General features: G+C 41.7%; 1 protein-coding gene across 1 annotated transcript in view; it reads right to left on the reverse strand.

Annotated features, from left to right (window-relative positions):
• Positions 1 to 1004: 1004 nt before the first annotated feature.
• LOC126203793 (uncharacterized) overlaps positions 1005 to 21352 on the reverse strand; it is a 155160-nt gene continuing 134812 nt past the window's right edge. The window contains exons 7-8 of the mRNA XM_049938162.1: positions 20219 to 20296; positions 1005 to 1991 (exon numbers count right to left, since the gene is read on the reverse strand). Of these exons, the coding sequence (XP_049794119.1) occupies positions 1511 to 1991; positions 20219 to 20296 (559 nt within the window). The 3' untranslated portion in view covers positions 1005 to 1510. The remainder of the gene's footprint in view (positions 1992 to 20218; positions 20297 to 21352) is intronic.

The following is a 21352-nucleotide window of genomic DNA, read 5'->3' on the forward strand; positions in this document are numbered from 1 at the left end:
TTTGAGCAATTTTTGTATCATAAGGCACTTCATTATAGATAACTGAACAGTCTGCAAAACCTGCGCTACACAAACAGGTCACAATACACTTCCTGGGGTACAACTGAGGTTCTTCTGTTTCCATTTATCCAAGATAACTTTCTGTATCCTGCCTACCAAGAACTCCTCAATCTAGTCACAAATTTTGTTTGATATTCCACATAATTACACTTTCGTTAACACTCTTTGAAGAGAAACTAAGTTCTGTGCTCTTTGGTAGTCCGGCAAGTGATGAAAGTGCATTTTAGATCACAGGCTGATAATGCAGAGAAAGGGAAAATCTTATGTACTACACTGTATCAAGCTGTCTGCCTTATCCATTTCCTTCATGATGCCATGTGAGAAAAGCGCAGGATGGACCTTACTTTACCTTTGTTTACGAAGACCTTGCTGGCTGGCAGGGTATTCTCATTCTTTTGGAATGAGTTTTTTAAACTATTGAAAATCTGTATTGCCTGTATTAGTTACATGCCAGCTGTACATAGCACATACAAAATCTCTGTCATCAGCACAAAAACAACCTTTTAATCTCTTTTAAATGAATACTTCACATCATGGTTTGAATCTGAAACTGATAACAGCTTAAGTGAAGGCCATTGGAAGTATAGCCGATCGACATACAAAAGTGTGGAAGGCTCACTGTCTGCAGCTGTTGTTCCTTGCATCAATATGGGATAGCTCCATTTTTGCAAAAATTCATAAAAATTATTCTACTTTACTACCTATTGGCTTCTGTCTCGGGTTCTTCGGCCGACTTTCATCTAATGATTTTACTGACGTGGTAATACATTTTGTAAAGGCAGCATCACAGCTGTGTAGGGAAGATAGGACTATAGGTTCTTCTACAATTCTTATTACTTAAAAATAAAGCGACAATAAAATGATACTGAATGTTGCTGCCAATATCAAGTTGTAATTGAATGCACTGTCCTCTGAACATTCTGTATTGCAGACACACGATTAAATTCAGTTTAGGATGAGAACTTGTGTTGTGTGGATTTTGCTAATAAAGTAAAACTTTAACTACAAACACAAATTACCGCACAATCTGCACAATAGACAAAGAAGTAAATTAAGTCATAGATCTTAATTGAATATGCATTGCAACCATTGAGCTTAATGGCACTGAACTTAATGGTAAGGTGGAATTTACAGCAGTTTCTAACAGCACTAAACACGCTCCGACTAAGTAATTTTCAGTAATGAAATATTCTAAATAATTAGCATTTATTAGTAATTGAGTTATCATGAGAGAAAGTTGGCTCATATTATTTGCATTTGATTATAAATATTTATCTTTGTCACATTTGTAGTGGTGTTATCTGAGTAGTTATATGTATTACATAAATATGGGTACGAAGAATGACTGCAGGATTATCATTTTTTGTATTCTTTATTTAGAAAATAATCAGAAGTAATGTACTTAAGATCTTCTAGTTCTACTCAAAACATGTTTGTTGAACTGCCAGTTTCATCTTAGCAAGTCCACTAAGTGATGCTGGTTGTTCTGCCTGGCGATTTCCAGTGGTGTGTAACCCTCGTTGGTTCTGGCCTCCTTGTCAGCTCCTGCATCAAGCAATAAAATCACCACGTCTGCACGGCCATGCTTTGCAGCTTCGTGCAGCGGCGTCATCCCGTCCTGATTCCTGACATTGAAATTGGCGGAAGATGCCAACAGCAGCTGCACCGCAGCCGCCCGCCCGCCCCACGCAGCCCAGTGAAGAGGCGTGTTCTTAACCCAGTTCCCCATATCCTTGTCTGCCCCAGCCTCCACCAGGCACCTCATCGCCTGTGTGTACCCTTCCCAGGCTGCCCAGTGCAGGGCAGTATTGCTTTTGTCGTCTTTCGCCCCAACGTCTGCCCCAGCAGCCAGCAGCACCTGCAGCTCTTGCACTGCGCCGTTCTTAGCTGCCTCGATCAGCCTCCTGCCTCTCTCCTCCGCGGAAAGGTTTCTGTCAAAAAGAGAGAAATTTTCACAAATTTCTTCCAACACACAGTTCTGATGCAGAATGCTACCACATAAGTGGAGCTAAGACCAATTTTAGGAACGCATCTGTCCAATGCCAACTGACGAATCTGTAATTTTCTCCCTTCTAAAATACAGAACAGAGGAAAAGACACTTTAAAATAAGATACAGATGTACAATGATATCATACTCTCAAAGACTTCATCCACTCTCACATAAAACTTCCTACATTCCATCTCTCAAGTAACTGATTAGACACATCCTAGCAAATTGTTACCTAACATTGCATTCTTTCGACCACATTTCCCACTCTCATGTAATGGTTGCCCTCAACTGAAAGGGATGCCCCATCTAGACAGTCTGCTGTGTGCATCACTCTCTGCCATTGCTTGCAAACGGGACACACAAAACTAATCACATTCCGTTGTTTATAAGGAGATCTCCCCATTATGGCAGCAAAAAGATTCAGTGCAGTTATTCAAAAATTACTTGACACACACCAGTAAAAAAAAAGCTACTCTTTGCCAGGAAACCGTTAAGTCGAAATATTTGGGATATAGCAATGGCAGTAATTCAGCTTCTCAGCTCTCCTGCGCTGCACAGAGAGACATTTATCAGACCATGTACATGCATGCACACACACACACACACACACACACACACACACACACACACACACACACAGAGAGAGAGAGAGAGAGAGAGAGAGAGTTACACTTTTAACTACATTCTTGTTGTGATATGTCTCAAGCCAACAGCAAAACCTTCAGGTTACGAGAGTAAATACAGCATGCACTTCCTCAGTTAACATAAAAAAATACAGCTACAACTACATCTGGGCTCCTGAAAACAGTGTAGACCTCACACTACTGATTTAGCTACTGAGAAACACACCATGCCGTTTACATGAGACAGACTCACTACAATGAACCTACCAGAAAACACACTCTGATACTACAAGCTGTGTTTTACATGTGCTTCAGAGTAAAATGTAGGAAATTCTTTACAAACTAAATGCAGATAATCACAAATTAAGTGCATTATTCTGCCTACTGAGATATTATAGATGATAAATCCATTATCCATCAATCGGGCATCTAATGTTTGCCATCCTGTAAATATTATGTGCAAATGGAGGTGCTAATGTTTTAATTGGAAATCACATACCCCATATACTAAAAATTGATGTTAGTGTTCTGGCAGCAGTGATCTTTCCTGTGGGATCACAAGAATATGTTAATTATGTTGACTGAAAATGGCCAACAACTTGGAAGGCGTTTGCCCCCATAGTGCTTTAAAGCAGTGGACCTCGTGGAGGCTGTGCACCTTTGCCTGCCTCTGGTGTGTGCAGCAGTTCACATGGATCCCAAGATTGACAAGATATGTTAGCAACAATGCTACTCCATTTTAAAACGCACAAGGCGTTGACATAGATAAAAATGACCTATACAAATTCAAGAAATTCTGCAAATATGCGCCAAACACTGAGCTGTGAAATGAGGCGCTTTAGCATACAGACATTTGTCTAAAATTACTGCTGCTATAACTCTAACTGCTTGTAAAGTGATCAGCACATATAGCTTACCACATGCTCTCATGGTACATGTTACGAAATATGCACATTATGCTGGCTGACTCATCATCACTTCTGGTGCAAAAACCCCTATACTTCAATCTAATAGTTGCCCTGAATGGCAAGGTATTGGAAATCTCTTTTCTGTTAGGAAAATCTCATGCATGCTTCTGTGCCTCAGCCGAATACATCATCTACGGTGGAAAGATATCCTGCTTTTTATCTGTTTGGGTACTGATCCAGTGGTGGTGCCAAGCTTTTGGGGTGTGTCCGAGCTGCAAACCTAGGACAGCCTCCTCCTATGCCCAGGTGACCTGCGACAGGACATAGCACACCAGGCACTTTTGTGGGCGATGTTCCTAGCACTGATGACAGAGGATACGTTGGATGTCTTTTGCGCCTGAAAACTAAAACTGTCATTTCATAAGTATTCTCAGCAACTGTCTGGGATTTTCCTCAAATATACATATATATATTGAGCCTCATTAATAACAGTGTATCAGTCATAGATACTGCAACTTTACCAACAGTCTGCTTTTCCCTGTTACAGGTTGCTCTGTGATATTTAGATTATTGTGTATAGGAATACTAACAGAAGTCTGGGAGAACTTATGAACTAGTCATACAAATACCATGTACATGACCTAAACAAGCAGATTTATGGTCATTTACTTTTAACTCTTTGCTTCTTCTAACCAGTTTGTCATTCACAGTTATTAGTTTTCATTTGTTTATCTCTCTCCTGCTTTAAGATATTGTAATAGCGTTCCACCTGAAGATAGTTGGCAGCAAGAAGAAGCTAATGATAAACTATAATTCAGTTGTGGAAAGTAGTTTTAAGGAGTGGTACCTTACACAAGCAATAATTTGCACTGTAAGGAAATGAATGAGTCAGTCACAATGAAATCAATGAAGATTCACAGTAATGAAATGATATAACTGCAAACTGCTCAGATATGATGACATTGGAATACAGTGCGGTGATAGTTTAAAATTTCTGCTTTGCATAGACAGTCACCTTTCACTCTAAGAGACCTTAAAACGGGTTCTTTATTCCTGCAGCACGAGTGTCTTTAAACTTTTCATCTCTTAAAACATTGATTTAGTGTCACAGTAGTCGGTTCAGTTCACCTGATGAACATACTTCAATTCAATGTTCATGGAAGTCGCCCTGGTTTTAAAATCTATTTTTTCCATCATCCAATTACATACAGCTTCTGCCTATTACAACTGAATTCTGGTTTTGCAAACTTGGACTTAATAGAATCCTGTATAATTTATTTATCATAGGGACCATATCATAAATTACATCCTAACAGCTCGCTTTACTTTGTGTAGCCAGGGTGGTGTTGTTCATGCTACTCCATATAAAGAATTATTGGCCATGTAATACCATCGAATGTAATTTATTTTGTGATTTACCTTGCCTGCATTGATCGAGATGTCTTTGCTACAGGTTCCTAGTGGAATGAAAATGCACTTGGCTACAGCATTGTGATCGTTCTGTCAGTGTTTTCTTGTATTCCAGGAAGTTCAGCACCGTTGGCTTCCAGAGGTATTTGTGTGTACTGTAGCATTGTTGCGCTGAAGGCAGTCTTGCAGATGTTACCACGTCATACAAACTGACCCGCTGCTGCCAGTGTCCTTTTAGCAAATGTGATGGGCAGTGGAAGGACTGCTTGTAAATAATTCATTACGCTGATGATATAAGTGTTCATGAAGTTGGAATTTACCTGAAGTTAGTGCGTCATGGTCCTATATCGTTTCAAGCATTGCTTTACATTTATGCTCCCAATTAACAGAAACAATATTTTCCACTTTCTACAAATAACGCCCTCTCTTTGGTTATAGTAAACCAGATGATGTTCAGGCTAGTTCCATGAGCTGGGATTTTCGTTACATAACTGATTTTCTCACCTTCGTTAGCATTTATGTTGTATAAATTTGTTTGAGTTTCTACATCTCATCCTTATTGTCGATCAGCAAACTGATTTCATAAGCATGTTCCAGAGATGTCTCCTTCACATTGGTAACCTGGAGCCCTAGATGCGATTGCATGTCAGTTGCTTGTAATGTTGCTGACAGTGGACATCCCTGTTGATTCAGTCATTTTATTGATAATGGTGTCATAAACTGCTTCATAATCGTATTTTGCTCATACCTCTAATAAAATATTATCTAACTGAATGATTCACATTGCCAACACGACTAACACCATAGCTAGTTGTGATTGTTGACTGAGGTGACAAATAAAATCCCGGGTTCGATTCCCGGCGGGGTCAGGGATTTTCTCTGCCTCGTGATGACTGGGTGTTGTGTGATGTCCTTAGGTTGGTTAGGTTTAAGTAGTTCTAAGTTCTAGGGGACTGATGTCCATAGATGTTAAGTCCCATAGTGCTTAGAGCCATTTGACAAATAAAATACATCTATATATTATGCCAATAGATCTGACATGCTCCTGTAATCAGCACCGAATAATGTTATCAATCTATTATTTTTTTAATGATGAGGTGTTTTAGTTCTTTGAGATGAATACTGAGAGCTTGTTAATAAGATCACAAAAAATATTGGTTCAGATAAAAGTTCAGATATGCATGTATAATATCTTTCACATAAGGCATACTACTTTACTTTTGACACAGGTCTGATTATCTCACATTTCTTGTTTGGTGAAAGGGAGTACCATGCCGTCAGTACCTTTCATAGAACTTCTACATCATACAATGGCCTCCACATGCTTTTTTTACCCTGGATTGTCATACAGGGTGATAGATTGTGTAGGAATGATTGTGTATTTTGCTTCCTGTATCTGCTGTAGCGTTTCATCCTCACCATAAACTGTTCTGTTGGGACTTGCTTTGTCCTTTTATTCTCCTGCTTAATGTGCAAAGCCGATGATTTTGTGTAATCCTTCACTCGAAATGCGCTCATGAAGGTGGAATTTGTGCAAGCGCTACATGCTTCTGCCATGGTACATTATTTGTGTTAGGGGTTTGAATCAAATTTGACATCCACAGCAATGTATATGCACAGGATACACAATTCCTGTACATCACAACCAGCGGTTTGTAGGCACAGAGCCGGCGTCTTACAATCCACCAGCTCTGTTCCATTGGGTTTAGATCAGGTGAATGTGGTGTCCCAGACACCAATACAAGTTCATTACCAAACTCCTCAAATCACTGTTCCACAATTAGTGCCTTGTGACATGGACGGTTATTTTGTTGAAAGGTGCCATTGATATTATGAAATACATAAAGTGTGAATGGATTCAGAAAGTCGGCAATAATGTTTACATAGTCCACAGCTATCTCAGTGGCTTCTACCACTATTACGATCCAATGATCTGTTTAAGTGTGTATATTTCCTCACAAAAGACGTTCAAAAGATCCACTATCAACTAAAATACGTTTTGCAGCACTTGCAGACAGCTGCAGTTTTGCTGAACTGGTCTCATCTTTATGGTCCTTTATTTCAGCACACACATGTAACAGAAAGTAAGTTCTCCCTTTCCGTCCATTCTGCACTTCTAGACTGCACTCTTAAGCCAACTGCACAAGCAGTAATCTAATGGAGTAAGATCAGGTGACCTCAACGGCCACAGCGATCGATTCCCCGCCCAGGATATGTTTCAATGAGATACTGTGTTACTGGCCATACAGAGTGTGCAGGAGTTCCGTCTTACTGGAAGTACACATAATGTCTTACTGCCGAAGGAATATCTTCCAAATATTCCGGTAACACATTTTGAAGGAAATCTAGATACCATATTCCATTAAGGTATTTATCAAAAATAACTGGGCCCATAAATTTGTTATCAATAATACCACACCACACGTTCACCTAGGACGATCAATGAAAATTTGTTTCCACAGTAGTGTGCATATTTTCATCTTCCCGTATGCGAGAGCTGTGCGAGTTATAGATACCATTACTGGTAAAAGTTGACTCGTCAGTGAATAGAACATGTTAAATACAGCATTCATTGGCAGTGACCCAGTGACAGAACTCCTTCCGTTTGGCATCGTCTCTTACATGGAGATATTACGCAGTCAGCTGTTGGTACAGGTGGAGACAATGCCCATGTATTGTGCACATCACCCATTTTCATGGAGAACCAAGCTGTGCAGCAGTGCTTCTTGAGTTGGTAGTTTGGCTGCGTTCTATCACTTCAGGAATGTTCTCTATTTCAGTACGATCCTGTTGGACTGGTTGTTCCGATACAACATGTAAGCAGTACACACTGATGCAAACCGTCAAATGCCCTGCTAAATATCCAGCTATCTGAAATTTTGCAATTATATAACCGTCTTTCGTATTTGAAAACAGCGGCTCTGGTTCAAAATGGTTCAAATGGCTCTGAGCACTATGGGACTTAATAGCTGGGGTCATTAGTCCCCTATAACTTAGAACTACTTAAACCTAACTAACCTAATGACATAACACACATCCATGCCCAAGGCAGGATTCGAACCTGCGACCGTAGCGGTCGCGCGGTTCCAGACTGAAACAGAACAAAAGCATGTGATGGCAAACGAAAAATTATGATCCAATGTTCTATTTAACTGTGTACATTTCCTCACAAAAGACTGAAACGTCTAGAACCGCTCGGCCACACCGGCCGGCTAGCGGCTCTGGAGTTCCCACTGGAGAACCTATAGACAAAGAGTATGCCACTATAGTCTGCATGTGTGAAGATCTGTGACATTTTCACTACACTGACCTGTACTGTTTTGGCTATAAATTTAACATCACTGTAGTAACTACACTGATGCAAGAACTGTAGTACTGAGACATGAGGTGAACAGGTGTACAGTTGCATGACTCGTTACCCCACCATGTGCAAGCGAAGTGTGCACTGAAATGGTCACTAAACAACACTACATACCCTGATATCTCTTGGGTTGTATTCACACGTCAGTGCTGGTGAAGACATGTGACTGATGCCTGTGATTTTCAAACAGCTATATTTCAGATATGGTCAAGAAAACGGCATATGTTCATCTGAAGTGCAGAATCACAAATAGTATGACCTCACAAAGCATAAATTTTTTCTTCCATAGCACACCACTGAAAAAACAGCAAAAAGATGGGAATTTAAGGAGATGGGACCTGGATAAACTGACTAAACCAGAGGTTGTACAGAGTTTCAAGGAGAGCATAAGGGAGCAATTGACAGGAATGGGGGAAAGAAATACAGTAGAAGAAGAATGGGTAGCTCCGAGGGATGAAGTAGTGAATGTAGCAGAGGATCAAGTAGGTAAAAAGACGAGGGCTAGTAGAAATCCTTGGGTAACAGAAGAAATGTTGAATTTAATTGATGAAAGGAGAAAATATAAAAATGCAGTAAATGAAACAGGCAAAAGGAATACAAACGTCTCAAAAATGAGATCGACAGGAAGTGCAAAATGGCTAAGCAGGGATGGCTAGAGGACAAGTGTAAGGATGTAGAGGCTTATCTTACTAGGGACAAGATAGATACTGCCTACAGGAAATTAAAGAGACCTTTGGAGAAAAGAGAGCCACTTGTATGAATATCAAGAGCTCAGATGGAAACCCAGTTCTAAGCAAAGAAAGGAAAGCAGAAAGGGGGAAGGAGTATATAGAAGGTCGATACAAGGTTGATGTACGTGAGGACAATACTATAGAAATGGAAGAGGATGTAAATGAAGATGAAATGGGAGATACGATACTGCGTGAAGAGTTTGACAGAGCATTGAAAGACCTGAGCCGAAACAAGGCCCTGGGAGTAGACAACATTCCATTAGAACTACTGACGGCCTTGGGAGAGCCAGTCCTGACCTCTACCATCTGGTGAGCAAGATGTATGAGACAGGCGAAATACCCTCAGACTTCAAGAAGAATATAATAATTCCAATTCCAAAGAAAGCAAGTGTTGACAGATGTGAAAATTACCGAACAATCAGTTTAATAAGTCACAGCTGCAAAATACCAACGCGAATTCTTTACAGACGAATGGAAAAACTGGTAGAAGCAGACCTCGGGGAGGATCAGTTTGGATTCCGTAGAAATGTTGGAGCACGTGAGGCCATACTGACCTCACAACGTATCTTAGAAGAAAGATTAAGGAAAGGCAAACCTACATTTCTAGCATTTGTAGACTTAGAGAAAGCTTTTGACAATGTTGGCTAGAATACTCTCTTTCAACTTCTAAAGGTGGCAGGGCTAAAATACAGGGAACGAAAGGCTATTTACAATTTGTACAGAAACCAGATGGCAGTTACAAGAGTCGAGGAACATGAAATGGAAGCAGTGGTTGGGAAGGGAGTGAGACAGTGATGTAGCCTCTCTCCGATGTTATTCAATCTGTATATTGAGCAAGCAGTAAAGGAAACAAAAGAAAAATTCGGAGTAGCTATTAAAATCCATGGAGAAGAAATAAAAACTTTGAGGTTCGCCGATGACATTGTAATTCTGTCAGAGACAGCAAAGGACTTGGAAGAGCAGTTGAACGGAATGGACAGTGTCTTGAAAGGAGGGTTTAAGATGAACATCAACAAAAGCAAAACAAGGATAATGGAATGTAGTAGAATGAAGTCGGGTGTTGCTGAGGGAATTGGATTAGGAAATGAGATGCTTAAAGTAGTAAAGGAATTTTGCTATTTGGGGAGCAAAATAACTGATGATGGTCGAAGTAGAGAGGACATAAACTGTAGACTGGCAATGGCAAGGAAAGCGTTTCTGAAGAAGAGAAATTTGTTAACATCGAGTATAGATTTAAGTGTCAGGAAGTCGTTTCTGAAAGTATTTGTATGGAGTGTTGCCATGCATGGAAGTGAAACATGGACGATAAATGGTTTAGACAGGAAGAGAATAGAAGCTTTCGAAATGTGGTGCTACAGAAGAATGCTGAAGATTAGATGGGTAGATCACATAACTAATGAGGAGGTATTGAATAGAATTGGGGAAAAGAGGAGTTTGTGGCACAAATTGACAAGAAGAAGGGACCGGTTGGTAGGACATGTTCTGAGGCATCAGGGGATCACAAATTTAGCATTGGAGGGCAGTGTGGAGGGTAAAAATCGAAGAGGGAGACCAAGAGATGAATACACTAAGCAGATTCAGAAGGATGTAGATTGCAGTAAGTAGTGGGAGATGAAGAAGCTTGCACAGGATAGAGTAGCATGGAGAGCTGCATCAAACCAGTCTCAGGACTGAAGACCACAACAACAACAACAAGTACAGTACATGATTTTTGCTTTTTGATGTGAGCCTTTCCATTAGCACCCCAAAACTTTGTATTCCTTACCAAAGAGGGATATTTTCACTCTCTTCACCCTGTAAATTTTACTAGCAACAAGTCTATGTACTCTTTCTCAGCAAAAATTCTGAACTTGGTTTTCTTATTCTGTTTACCAACACATATTCCACTCCCTTGCCGGCCGGAGTGGCCGTGCGGTTCTAGGCGCTACAGTCTGGAACCGGGTGACCGCTACGGTCGCAGGTTCCAATCCTGCATCGGGCATGGATGTGTGTGATATCGTGAGGTTGGTTAAGTTTAATTAGTTCTAAGTTCTAGGCGACTGATGACCTCAGAAGTTAAGTCGCATAGTGCTCAGACCCATTTGAACCATTTGAACCGTTCCACTCTCTTTTCTAGTATTGTCTTATATCATTTCATGTTCTACATTAACTCTTATTTCCTTCAATAATTTTTTTGCTGTCGCTTTTTTTGGTTTTTAATAACCTGTTTTCGTTGCTTCTTGTAAGTTTACATCACTCCTAATATTGTTCTTGGACTGTATAATTCTTCTATTTCAATTTCATGCTTATGATTACAGTCATCTAATTTGTTTTCTGTACCAGTATCTACTAGGATTTTACTAATATCTATTTCAGTATGTGGTTGTTGTTGTGGTCTTCAGTCCTGAGACTGGTTTGATGCAGCTCTCCGTGCTACTCTATCCTGTGCAAGCCTGTTCGTCTCCCAGTAACTACAGCAAACTACATCCTTCTGAGTCTGTTTAGTGTATTCATGTCTTGGTCTCCCTCTAAGATTTTTACCCTCCACGCTGCCCTCCAATACTAACTAAATTTGTGATCCCTTGATGCCTCAGAATAGGCCCCACCAACCGATCCCTTCTCCTAGTCAAGTAGTGCCACAAATTTCTCTCCTATTCTATTCAGTACCTCCACATTAGTTATGTGATCTATCCATCTAATCTTCAGCATTCTTCTGTAGCACCACATTTCGAAAGCTTCCCTTCTCTTCTTGTCTAAATTTTTTTTCGTCCACGTTACACTTCCATACATGGCTACACTCTAAACAATTACTTTCTGAAACGACTTCCTGACACTTAAATCTATACTCGATGTTAACAAATTTCTCTTCTTCAGAAACGCTTTCCTAGCCATTACCAGTCTACATTTTATATCCTCTCTACTTCGACCATCATCAGTTATTTTGCTCCCCAAATAGCAAAACACCTTTACTACTTTAAGTGTCTCACTTCCTAATCTAATTCCCTCAGCATCATCCGACTTAATTCGACTACATTCCATTATCATCGTTTTGCTTCTGTTGATGTTCATCTTATATCCTCCTTTCAACAGACTGTCCATTTCGTTCAGCTGCTCTTCCAGGTCATTTGCTGTCTCTGACAGAATTACAATGTCATCGGCGAAACTCAAAGTTTTTATTTCTTCTCCGTGGATTTTAATAGCTACTCCGAATTTTTCTTTTGTTTTCTTTACTGTTTGCTCAATATACAGATTGAATAACATTGGGGATAGGCTACAACCCTGTCTCACTCCCTTCCCAACCACCGCTTCCCTTTCATACCCCTCGACTCTTATAACTGCCATCTAGTTTCTGTACAAATTGTAAATAGCCTTTCGCTCCCTGTATTTTACCCCTGGAACCTTCAGAAATTGAAAGAGAGTATTCTGGACAACATTGTCAAAAGGTTTCTTTAAGTCTACAAATGCTAGAAATGTAGGTTTGCCTTTCCTTAATTTATTTTCTAAGATAAGTCGTAGGGTCAGTATTTCCTCATGTGTTCCAACATCTCTACAGAATCCAAACTGATGTGGTATGTAATTTAAAATCTCTTCCATAACACCATGTGCAAACTATTTAACATTATTGAATGTATCTACATAATGCTGTCTCATATTACATTGAGTGGTTTCTGACTTTTTTATATGATGGTCCACGTTGTGCTCTCAATTTCTTTAATGCCTTCCCAATACTTTCGTCTTGTTGGTTGTTAGCATGTAACTCTTCTTATGTCAAATGACTCATGTTGCATATATGTGCCAAATTTGACAAATACCTATCAGTTCCCCGTTTCTGATGTAATTTCAGAACTAGTATTCTGTGTCTTACACGATTAGCTGTTGCAGTGGATGAACTGTTCTCTAAAATAGCTGCATGAAGCTTTTAACATTCACAATACCAAGGAGGAGGGGTATGGTGGGAGGGGGTGAGCAACATGGTGCTCACCTTTTGAAAATATTGGCATCCAGTCCGGTACTTTGTACCATAAAATTCTGGAAAAAATATCTACTAGATTCCATAAATGTTTTAAATTTTTCAGTTAAACTTAACCTGTAAATTAAAGTCTGAGCAGCAGCTCTGACTTTTTACAACAAATGTCATATTCAGTATCTTGAAATTCAGTGCCCAGTCTCACATCAGTGTTTCCAAAATTATTAAAATCTGCATTTTATTTCAAAAAAACTGTGGCAGTCACTAAGTCTCCCCTCCCACTTGGTAGTACACTGAAATTGTGTTGGTATTACTAAGAGTGTGCGCAAAGATATTTTCAAGTTCTAGACCCTACATACATATCAGTACCTCTTTAACAATTTTGTTAATATTATTCAGAAACAATGAACGTATTTTGTTTTTTCTATTTTTGAAGATGGGCATAAATTAGTCCTTCTCCTGGTTATATACATTAATATAGATACATAGGCATTTGAAGAGTTAAATACATTTTGCATCTACAGGTGTCACACGTCCACAGTTGATGTTCCTAGACAAATAATGACTGAAAACTGTGATTCAATGCATAAGAGGCAATATGGTTTGTTGAGTCAATTGAAACATTACTTACTGAGCTATCAATGTTAAAATACTGGTTTTGCTTCCATGTTTGCCTTAAATAGTTACACAGCATCCTGTTATATGCAATATCCTACTCTCTGATCTGATTAGTTTCAGAAAGCATACACAATACTCTCGCTGTTGATAGCTCTGGCCTTGTATAAGTATTATTCAGGTATCAGTTATATTGTCTTCCTTTCTAACATAAAATGTATTGGCAATGAAGTCATGCTGCATCTACTAATGCACTGTCATATAGCGGTACTTTTTCATAAACCCAAATTTGACTAATAAATAAATTACAAAGGGCACCTGCAAAACTCGCCTTAGTTCAACCATGCCATCAACCAGGGTGCCAGGATTTCATGATTACCACAAAAACCTTAACTATTAGACATTCTCAAAACCCCCACACATACGACTAATGTTTTCAGTGACACTTACCTTCCCACAAATGATTTCCAAACACTACCTCCACAATTTCTGATGTTCACCTCCTATAGTAGGGTAAGCTACCATCCTCCACAGATTTCGTGGTGCTATTCTCACAGACCCTGTGGGAAAATTCCGATTCTAGTGTTTGGAAAAGAAAGGTGGAACTACAAGCTACAATGGAAATTTCAGCCAGACCTGTTCATGTGGTGAAGTACACTAATGGTTAAGCCGACTGCTTGTAATAAGAAAGAAATTCAGTTTTGTATCACAGTGTGGCACATAATTTCAATTATCACTACATGTATAAGTGATTAAAGGCGTCATTGCAAGAAAAATATACAAAATACACATAAAATTTTAACACGCACCCGACAACAAGCCATGTCCATTTTCCATCACTATATATTAATTTGTTTCTCCTTCCCTACTTACTACTTCTCAGTTATTTCTTTTTGATGACTGTACATTGATACCACAATTATTTATTTGTATACAATCATTGTTTCTTGGAGTTGCATTGTATCAGTGTCCCATCACACCTATTTCTTATAGGATTTATTTGAAAGATCGGAAACAGTCACTGAAACCAGAAATTGTATCAAACATACCAGTATAATCAATGTCATTGGGAAAGAATTTGGTTTTATACCATATTTTCCATGTAACTGCCCTGACTGAATTATTTCTATTCTGAAGTAAATGTTATTCGAACAGTGAGAGAATGATGCAGAGAATCGCCTTGATACACACCTAGTCAATATCAAATTTTATAAAGGGAGTAACATTTCCTGAAAACTATAACCTCTACTTTAGCAAAAAACAATCTTAAAAACATGGTGCTGACCAGGTATTTATTCACTCCACTCTTGTATTAGTCATTCTCTTCCACCTAGTCAATATCAAATTTTATAAAGGGAGTAACATTTCCTGAAAACTATAACCTCTACTTTATCAAAAACCAAGCTTAAAACCATGGTACTGACCAGGTATTTATTTACTCCACTCTTATATTAGTCCTTCTCTTCCTCTGTCACCTCACTGTGAATCTGCTTCTTCTTCCCCTCTCTACTCTCTACCCACATCTTCCACCTTCCCCTCTCTGTTCATCTCCAGCTGCCTCCTCAGTCTGCACATTTCCTCACCTCACCTTTCTGTGTCTACCTCATCCCCCATCGGTCTCCAACACCAGTTACAACCCCCAGCCCCTATGGGAGGATGATGGCTTTTACCTGCACAGTATTTATTTTCACATTGCAAAAAAAAAAAAAAAAACTTCCTGGCAGATTAAAACTGTGTTTCGGACCAAACTTGAATTCAGTACCTTTGTCTTTCAAACTGAAGTATTCTACCAACTGAGCTACCCAGGTGCTAGTCACAATTCGTTCTAAAAGCTTTATTTCTGCCAATACCTCCTTTCCTACCTTCCAGACGTCACACAAGTTCTCCTGTGAAACTTACAGGATTTCAGCTCCTGGAAGAAAGCTGTGAGGACGAGTCGAGAGTCGTGCGTCGGTAGCTCACTTGGTACAGCGCTTGTCACAGACAGCAGAAGTTAAGTCTCGGTCCAGCAGACAGTTTTAATCTGTCAGAAAGTGTCATATCAACAAACACTCCACTATAGACTGAAAATCTCGTTGTAGTAAGTAAGCAACACCCAATTCCTTAAAGAATTGAACTCCCCATGCGTAAAACGGCTTCAAACTATGAGTGAATGGATGACTTAAATAACTGACATTAAGCATGTATGCGTTAAAACGTTTCTAAAACATTTGAAATTACACTCTAGGACACAAAAAATGACACACCACAAAGAAATTATCTCAATGGGATGGAATTCTGTAGATGTGATGTACGTATACAGACAAAAAAAATTGTAATAATTTAAGGAAATGGAATGATTTGTTCAAGAGAAAGAGCACAAATTGAATAGCTCACATTTGGCCTTATGGAAGCAGTAACTCGGCTTGGCATTGACTGACAAAAATTTTGAATGCCCTTCTGAGGGATATAGTGCCAGATTCTATCCTACTGGCTCATTAGATCGTCAAAATCCTGAGCTGATTGGAAGGCCCTACCCATAATGTTCCTAAAGTTCGCAATTGAGGAGAGACCTGGCGGCCTTCCTGGCCAAGGTAGGGTTTGGCAAGCACGATGACAAGCATCAGAAAGTCTCACCGTATGAAACTGGGCATTATGTTGTTGGAACGTAAGCTGAAGATGGCTCGCCACAAAGGGAATAAAACGGAGGATAGAATATCGTCGACGTACCCCTGTACTCTAGGGGTGCCATGAATTGCAATCAAAGGGGTCATGCTATGAAAGGACTTTGGCACCCCAGACCATTACCCCTGGTCATCAGGGGCATATGATGGCAACAGTCAGGTTGGTATCCCACTACTGTCTGTGGCATCTCCAGACACATCTTTGATGGTCACCGGGTCTCAGGTCGACGTGCAACTAGTCACTGAAGGCAGTTCAACTCCAGTCAGTGAGATTCCAGGCTGAATGTGCCTGACACCAATGGAAATGGGCTTGTTGGCATACAGAGGTCGATGGTAGTCGGCACAAGGGGCGCTGTGAGCTCGTCCCCATTTCTGTGGGGCACCTGTTAATGGTACTTGTGGTCACTGAAGCACCAGTTGCATGTTGCATCAATGATCATGATGAATTCGGGACTCTCTCACACGATTGCTCAATCCTCACGTTCTGTTGACTCTCTGGTCGTGCGCTTCCTTCTTGACACTGTGTTTGGCCATGGTTCCTACCAACAGCGCCGAATAGTGGCATCGCTCCTGTTCCAATGCTTAGCCATTTGATGACCATTCCAACTGGCTTATTTGAGATTAACTACACATTCTCCCTCAAATGACGTCCACGCGCCTATGAGGCATAATTACTCTCCAGCTGAGTATACAGAACAAAATTTGCGAAACTTTATGTCTTGGGTTCTACATGTGCCTTGCTTAGTATCGTATGTATTATTAAACCGGGGATCTAAAACCAATGGAGAGACTTTATCCCGCTGCAACTCTCAGTGGTTCACAGCCCCACAACAGGCCACAGCAGTCCAACCACCCCACCGCCGCCCTACACCGAATCCAGGGTTATTGTGAGGTTCGGCCCCCAGTGGACCCCCTGAAATGTCTCACACCAGACGATTGTAACCCCAAATGTTTGCGTGATATAATAATTATGGTGTATGTGTACGTGGAAACGGTGTTTGTGCAGGTATCACCGACACAGTGTAACTGAGGTGGAACAAGGGGAACCAGCCCGCATGCGCCAAGTTAAATGGAAAACCGCCTTCAAAACCGTCCACAGGCTGGCTGGCACACAGGACCTCGACACTAATCTTCTGGGCGGATTCATGTTGGGGACCAGAACGCCTTCCCGCCTGGGAAGCAGCACGTTAGATCGCGCGGCTAACTGGGCAGGTGCTTAATTTCCTTACCAGGTTCAAAGTGAAACTGGACTGCAGCATCACACATTCATCCATAGGCCTCCAAAGTTTACAATTTCGTGACCAATTTGAACAACCGCTTCATGGTATGTAATTTTGTTTTGTCTCAAAGTGTATGTTTAAAGTTTTTTGGAAGTGGGGAAGTGCTATCATTATCAATGGAAGACTATGCTGAGGGTAAATTGAACTCCTTTTTAAGAAAACCTAGTTTCTCAGCTGTCACAGTGTTTGTGACATCATATCTCCTTAAATACGTGTTGCACAGTGACAATTTTTAAGGTACATTCATTGGTATATGTGGATACTTCCTACAAAAATTTGTTGCGAGTAGAGTTGGTAGTTTATAAGTTATAAATTACAATTTTACGTCTGATGCGGCACATTTTAACCCATCCAAATGTTTGTCATATCTCCTTAACTGTGCTTTTAACAATGATATCATTTTTCAGACACATTCAATGTTACATTTGGATATAGTCTGCAAAAAGCTGTACGAATAGAGTTAGTAGTAAAGAAGTAATAAGTCAAAAATGTAATTCTAGAAACAGCAGTTTTACTGCTTGAACAGCCAAAGTGTAGAAAGCGCTGAAGCTTTTTCCTCATTTTTTTGTTGTAACGGCGACCGGAACAGTCGCGGGGTTGAAGTAACGGAAAAAGCGGCGGCACCCGCTCAGCGGCCCGCGAATAACAACACAACGGAGCGGACGGACACGACCAATGAAGGACCTTACGACAACAATAAGAACGAGACAACAGAGTCAAAAAAACCTAACTAGTCAACCACGTCCACTCGTAAAGAAAACACGAAAGTAAATACGCTGTCTAAGGCGAGGCGACATGCCCTGAGACGTACGGAATGTTAGTGTTTAAAAACGGAAGAAGAAAGAAACAAGGAAAAACAGGCGCTAAAATGGTGATTTAAAGTGTAAAATGGCGTAAAAATGCGGAAAGTTAAAACAGAAAGCAAAAGGGGTTGGCAATGTTGATAAAATACACAGGAATCAGACAAGTAACATAGTAGACACACAATTAAAAAACATGGCGACAGTATGGTTTCTGTTCGCAAGAGATAAAAAAAAAGCACACCCAGCGACAGTATGATGGCTGTTCGCTACACTTCACAAAAGACACAACACGGAGCACGCACTGGAAAAACACACTGTAAAACACTGCATGAAAAAGGCGGCACAAAGATGGCATTCCCGATCCAAGGCAGATGGGGGGGGGGGGAACCTGGAGTAGGGGGAAAAACAAGGAGGGAGGAGAGGAAAAAACGAAAAGGGGGGGTGAACCAAGGAGGGAAAGGACTAATAAAGGGGGAGAAGGGCAGACGTGAGACGGAATGAGAGGAGGCAGAGGAGGGAAATGGAAAAGGACTCAGGGGAGAGAAGGGGGCAAAGAGAGGGGAGGTGGGGAAGAAAGAGGATGGAAGGGGGCGAGAGGGAGCCCGGGAAAAGGACAGAGGAAAGGAGGGGGAGTGAGGATCAGAGTTGATAGGAGGGATAAATGGAGGGAGAGAGGGCATCATCCAGGAGGGGGAGTTGATGGAAGCCACCTTGGGAAAGGAGATATAGGGTGTAGAGATGGAGGGTATGGGGGACACAACAGTGAAGACGCGGCAGGGGGCGGGGATCAGAGAGGAGAGGAGCAACCAGGGGGTGAGGGGGTTCAAGACGGCGGGAGGTGTAGAGGATGCGGATATGTTCGAGGAATAGGAGCAGATGGGGGAAAGGAATGAGATCATAGAGGATCCGCATGGGGGACAGGAGGCGTATACGGAAGGTGAGGCGGAGTGCATGACGCTCAAGGATCTGGAGGGACTTACAGAATTTGGGGGGGGGGGGGGGGGCAGATATCCAGGCAGGACTGGCATAACAGAGGATGGGACGGATTAAGGATTTGTAGGTGTGGAGGATGGTAGAGGGGTGCAACCCCCATGTCTGGCCGGAGAGGAGTTTGAGGAGTCGGAGGCGGTTGTGGGCTTTGGATTGGATGGAGCGGAGATGAGGGATCCAGGTGAGGTGACGGTCAATGGTTGGCTGGGCGAGAGGCAGGGGCTTAAGTACTCTGTCAGGGACACCGCTATTGGCCGCTGCAACCACGTGTTCCACTGTAGCGCCCTCACGCTAAATGCGGGCCAGGATTCGCGCGCCGCCACAGTTTACAGCGCGATGGTGCAGAGACCTCTAGGGGTCTTCGACATCCATGACGTCTGGCGAGGATTCAAATTTCGCGGCGCGTGGTACCAGATTTTTGTAGGGGAGGAGAGGGGTGGTTGGTTACAGATTGCTAAGTGCTCTCATTTTCAAATACTAATGGCTATAGTCAGAATATTTAAGCGTGGTGCCCCAAGCTCCTTTTTCCTCTGTGCATCTACCCCTTTGAGAGATTGGTGGTTGTCACCACCACAGGACTTCTTTCCAGATAGGAAGTTAGATGTGTACCAGTTTTAGTTGTAATCGATATGGTAGTTTTGGAGAGTTGAACATACATGTTTTTCTTTAAAAATATTCATATAATAGTATATGAGATGTTGAGCATACTTACAGGGTACATACATACATAGGCATCCAATAAAGATACATTCAGTGTTTGACCTTAACACTTGGTTAGAGTCCTCATAGGACGCACTGTGAATGTGGAAAATGAGCGTGTGTAGTGACGGAACTCACCGCAGGAGAGAGACGGCAGCGTCGTCGGGTGGGGGAGAGCGGCACGCAGTCGTGGGCGGCACGGCGTTGGCTCGGGCACTGCACAGAGAGAGACACTGCCTGGTGAGGCGAGTCCACACAGGGGCCAGGGGGCAGCCTGACACAGACTCTGTCACTGAGGACGCGTTCACACACAGGTAACAGAACACACACTGCAAAGACAATAGTGGATTCGCCATATGAATGCTTGGTCACTGAACTAATCAGTTTACGCACTGCTTCTCCTGAGTTCCTTTTACCAGTAGCTTAGTATACCAAACAACAACTGCCAGAGAGTAAAGAACAAAGGAAAGGTACATACATGTTTCAACATGAACCATGGGCTCCGTCTTTGAATTCCCGTCGCGCTCGCCTGGCGTATGCCACTTCTCGCGGATCGAAGCTTGTGGCAGCAGGGGGCGTGGTTTAGCCGCGGTGGGCGGTTCGGAGCGACAGTGGTTCCTAGGGGTACGTAGTGTTATGGAGCCGGACCGGAGGGTGAGACGCGCAGGGCCCACAAGCAGTATGCGCCTTTAGGCCGAACTTGACATGCCATGGTATGATTGGTGGCCTTTTAAATGTTTTGTCTGTTTAATAGTTATGGGCAGGTGAGGGGGGGGGGGGAGGGGTCATCTAACGATGACACATTTGAGTGGCCTTGGATATTTGAATTTGCTGTTGGTTCTTCTCGGTAGAAGTCATGTTATGCAAGGAGCTTTCTGAAAGTTCCTAGCACATTAAAACTGTGTGCCAGACCGAGACTCGAACACGGGACCTTTGCCTTTCACGGGCGAGTGGTCTACCGACTGAGCTACCCAAGCACGACTCACGTCACATCCTCACAGCTTTAATTCTGCCATTACATCGTCTCCTACCTTCCAAACTTCCTGCGCAGAAGAGCTTCTGTGAACTTTGGAAGGAAGGAGGCGAGGTACTGGCAGAATTAAAGCTGTGAGGACGGGTCGTGAGTCGTGCTTGGGTAGCTCAGTTGGTAGAGCGCTTGCCCACGAAAGTTCGAATCTCGATTCAGAACAGAGTTTTAATCTGCCAGGGAGTCTCATATCAGTGCACACTCTGCTACAGAGTGAAAATTTGATTCTGCAAAGGAACTTTCTG

The sequence above is a fragment of the Schistocerca nitens genome, chromosome 9 (genome assembly GCF_023898315.1).
Source record: "Schistocerca nitens isolate TAMUIC-IGC-003100 chromosome 9, iqSchNite1.1, whole genome shotgun sequence".
NCBI lineage: Eukaryota > Metazoa > Arthropoda > Insecta > Orthoptera > Acrididae > Schistocerca > Schistocerca nitens.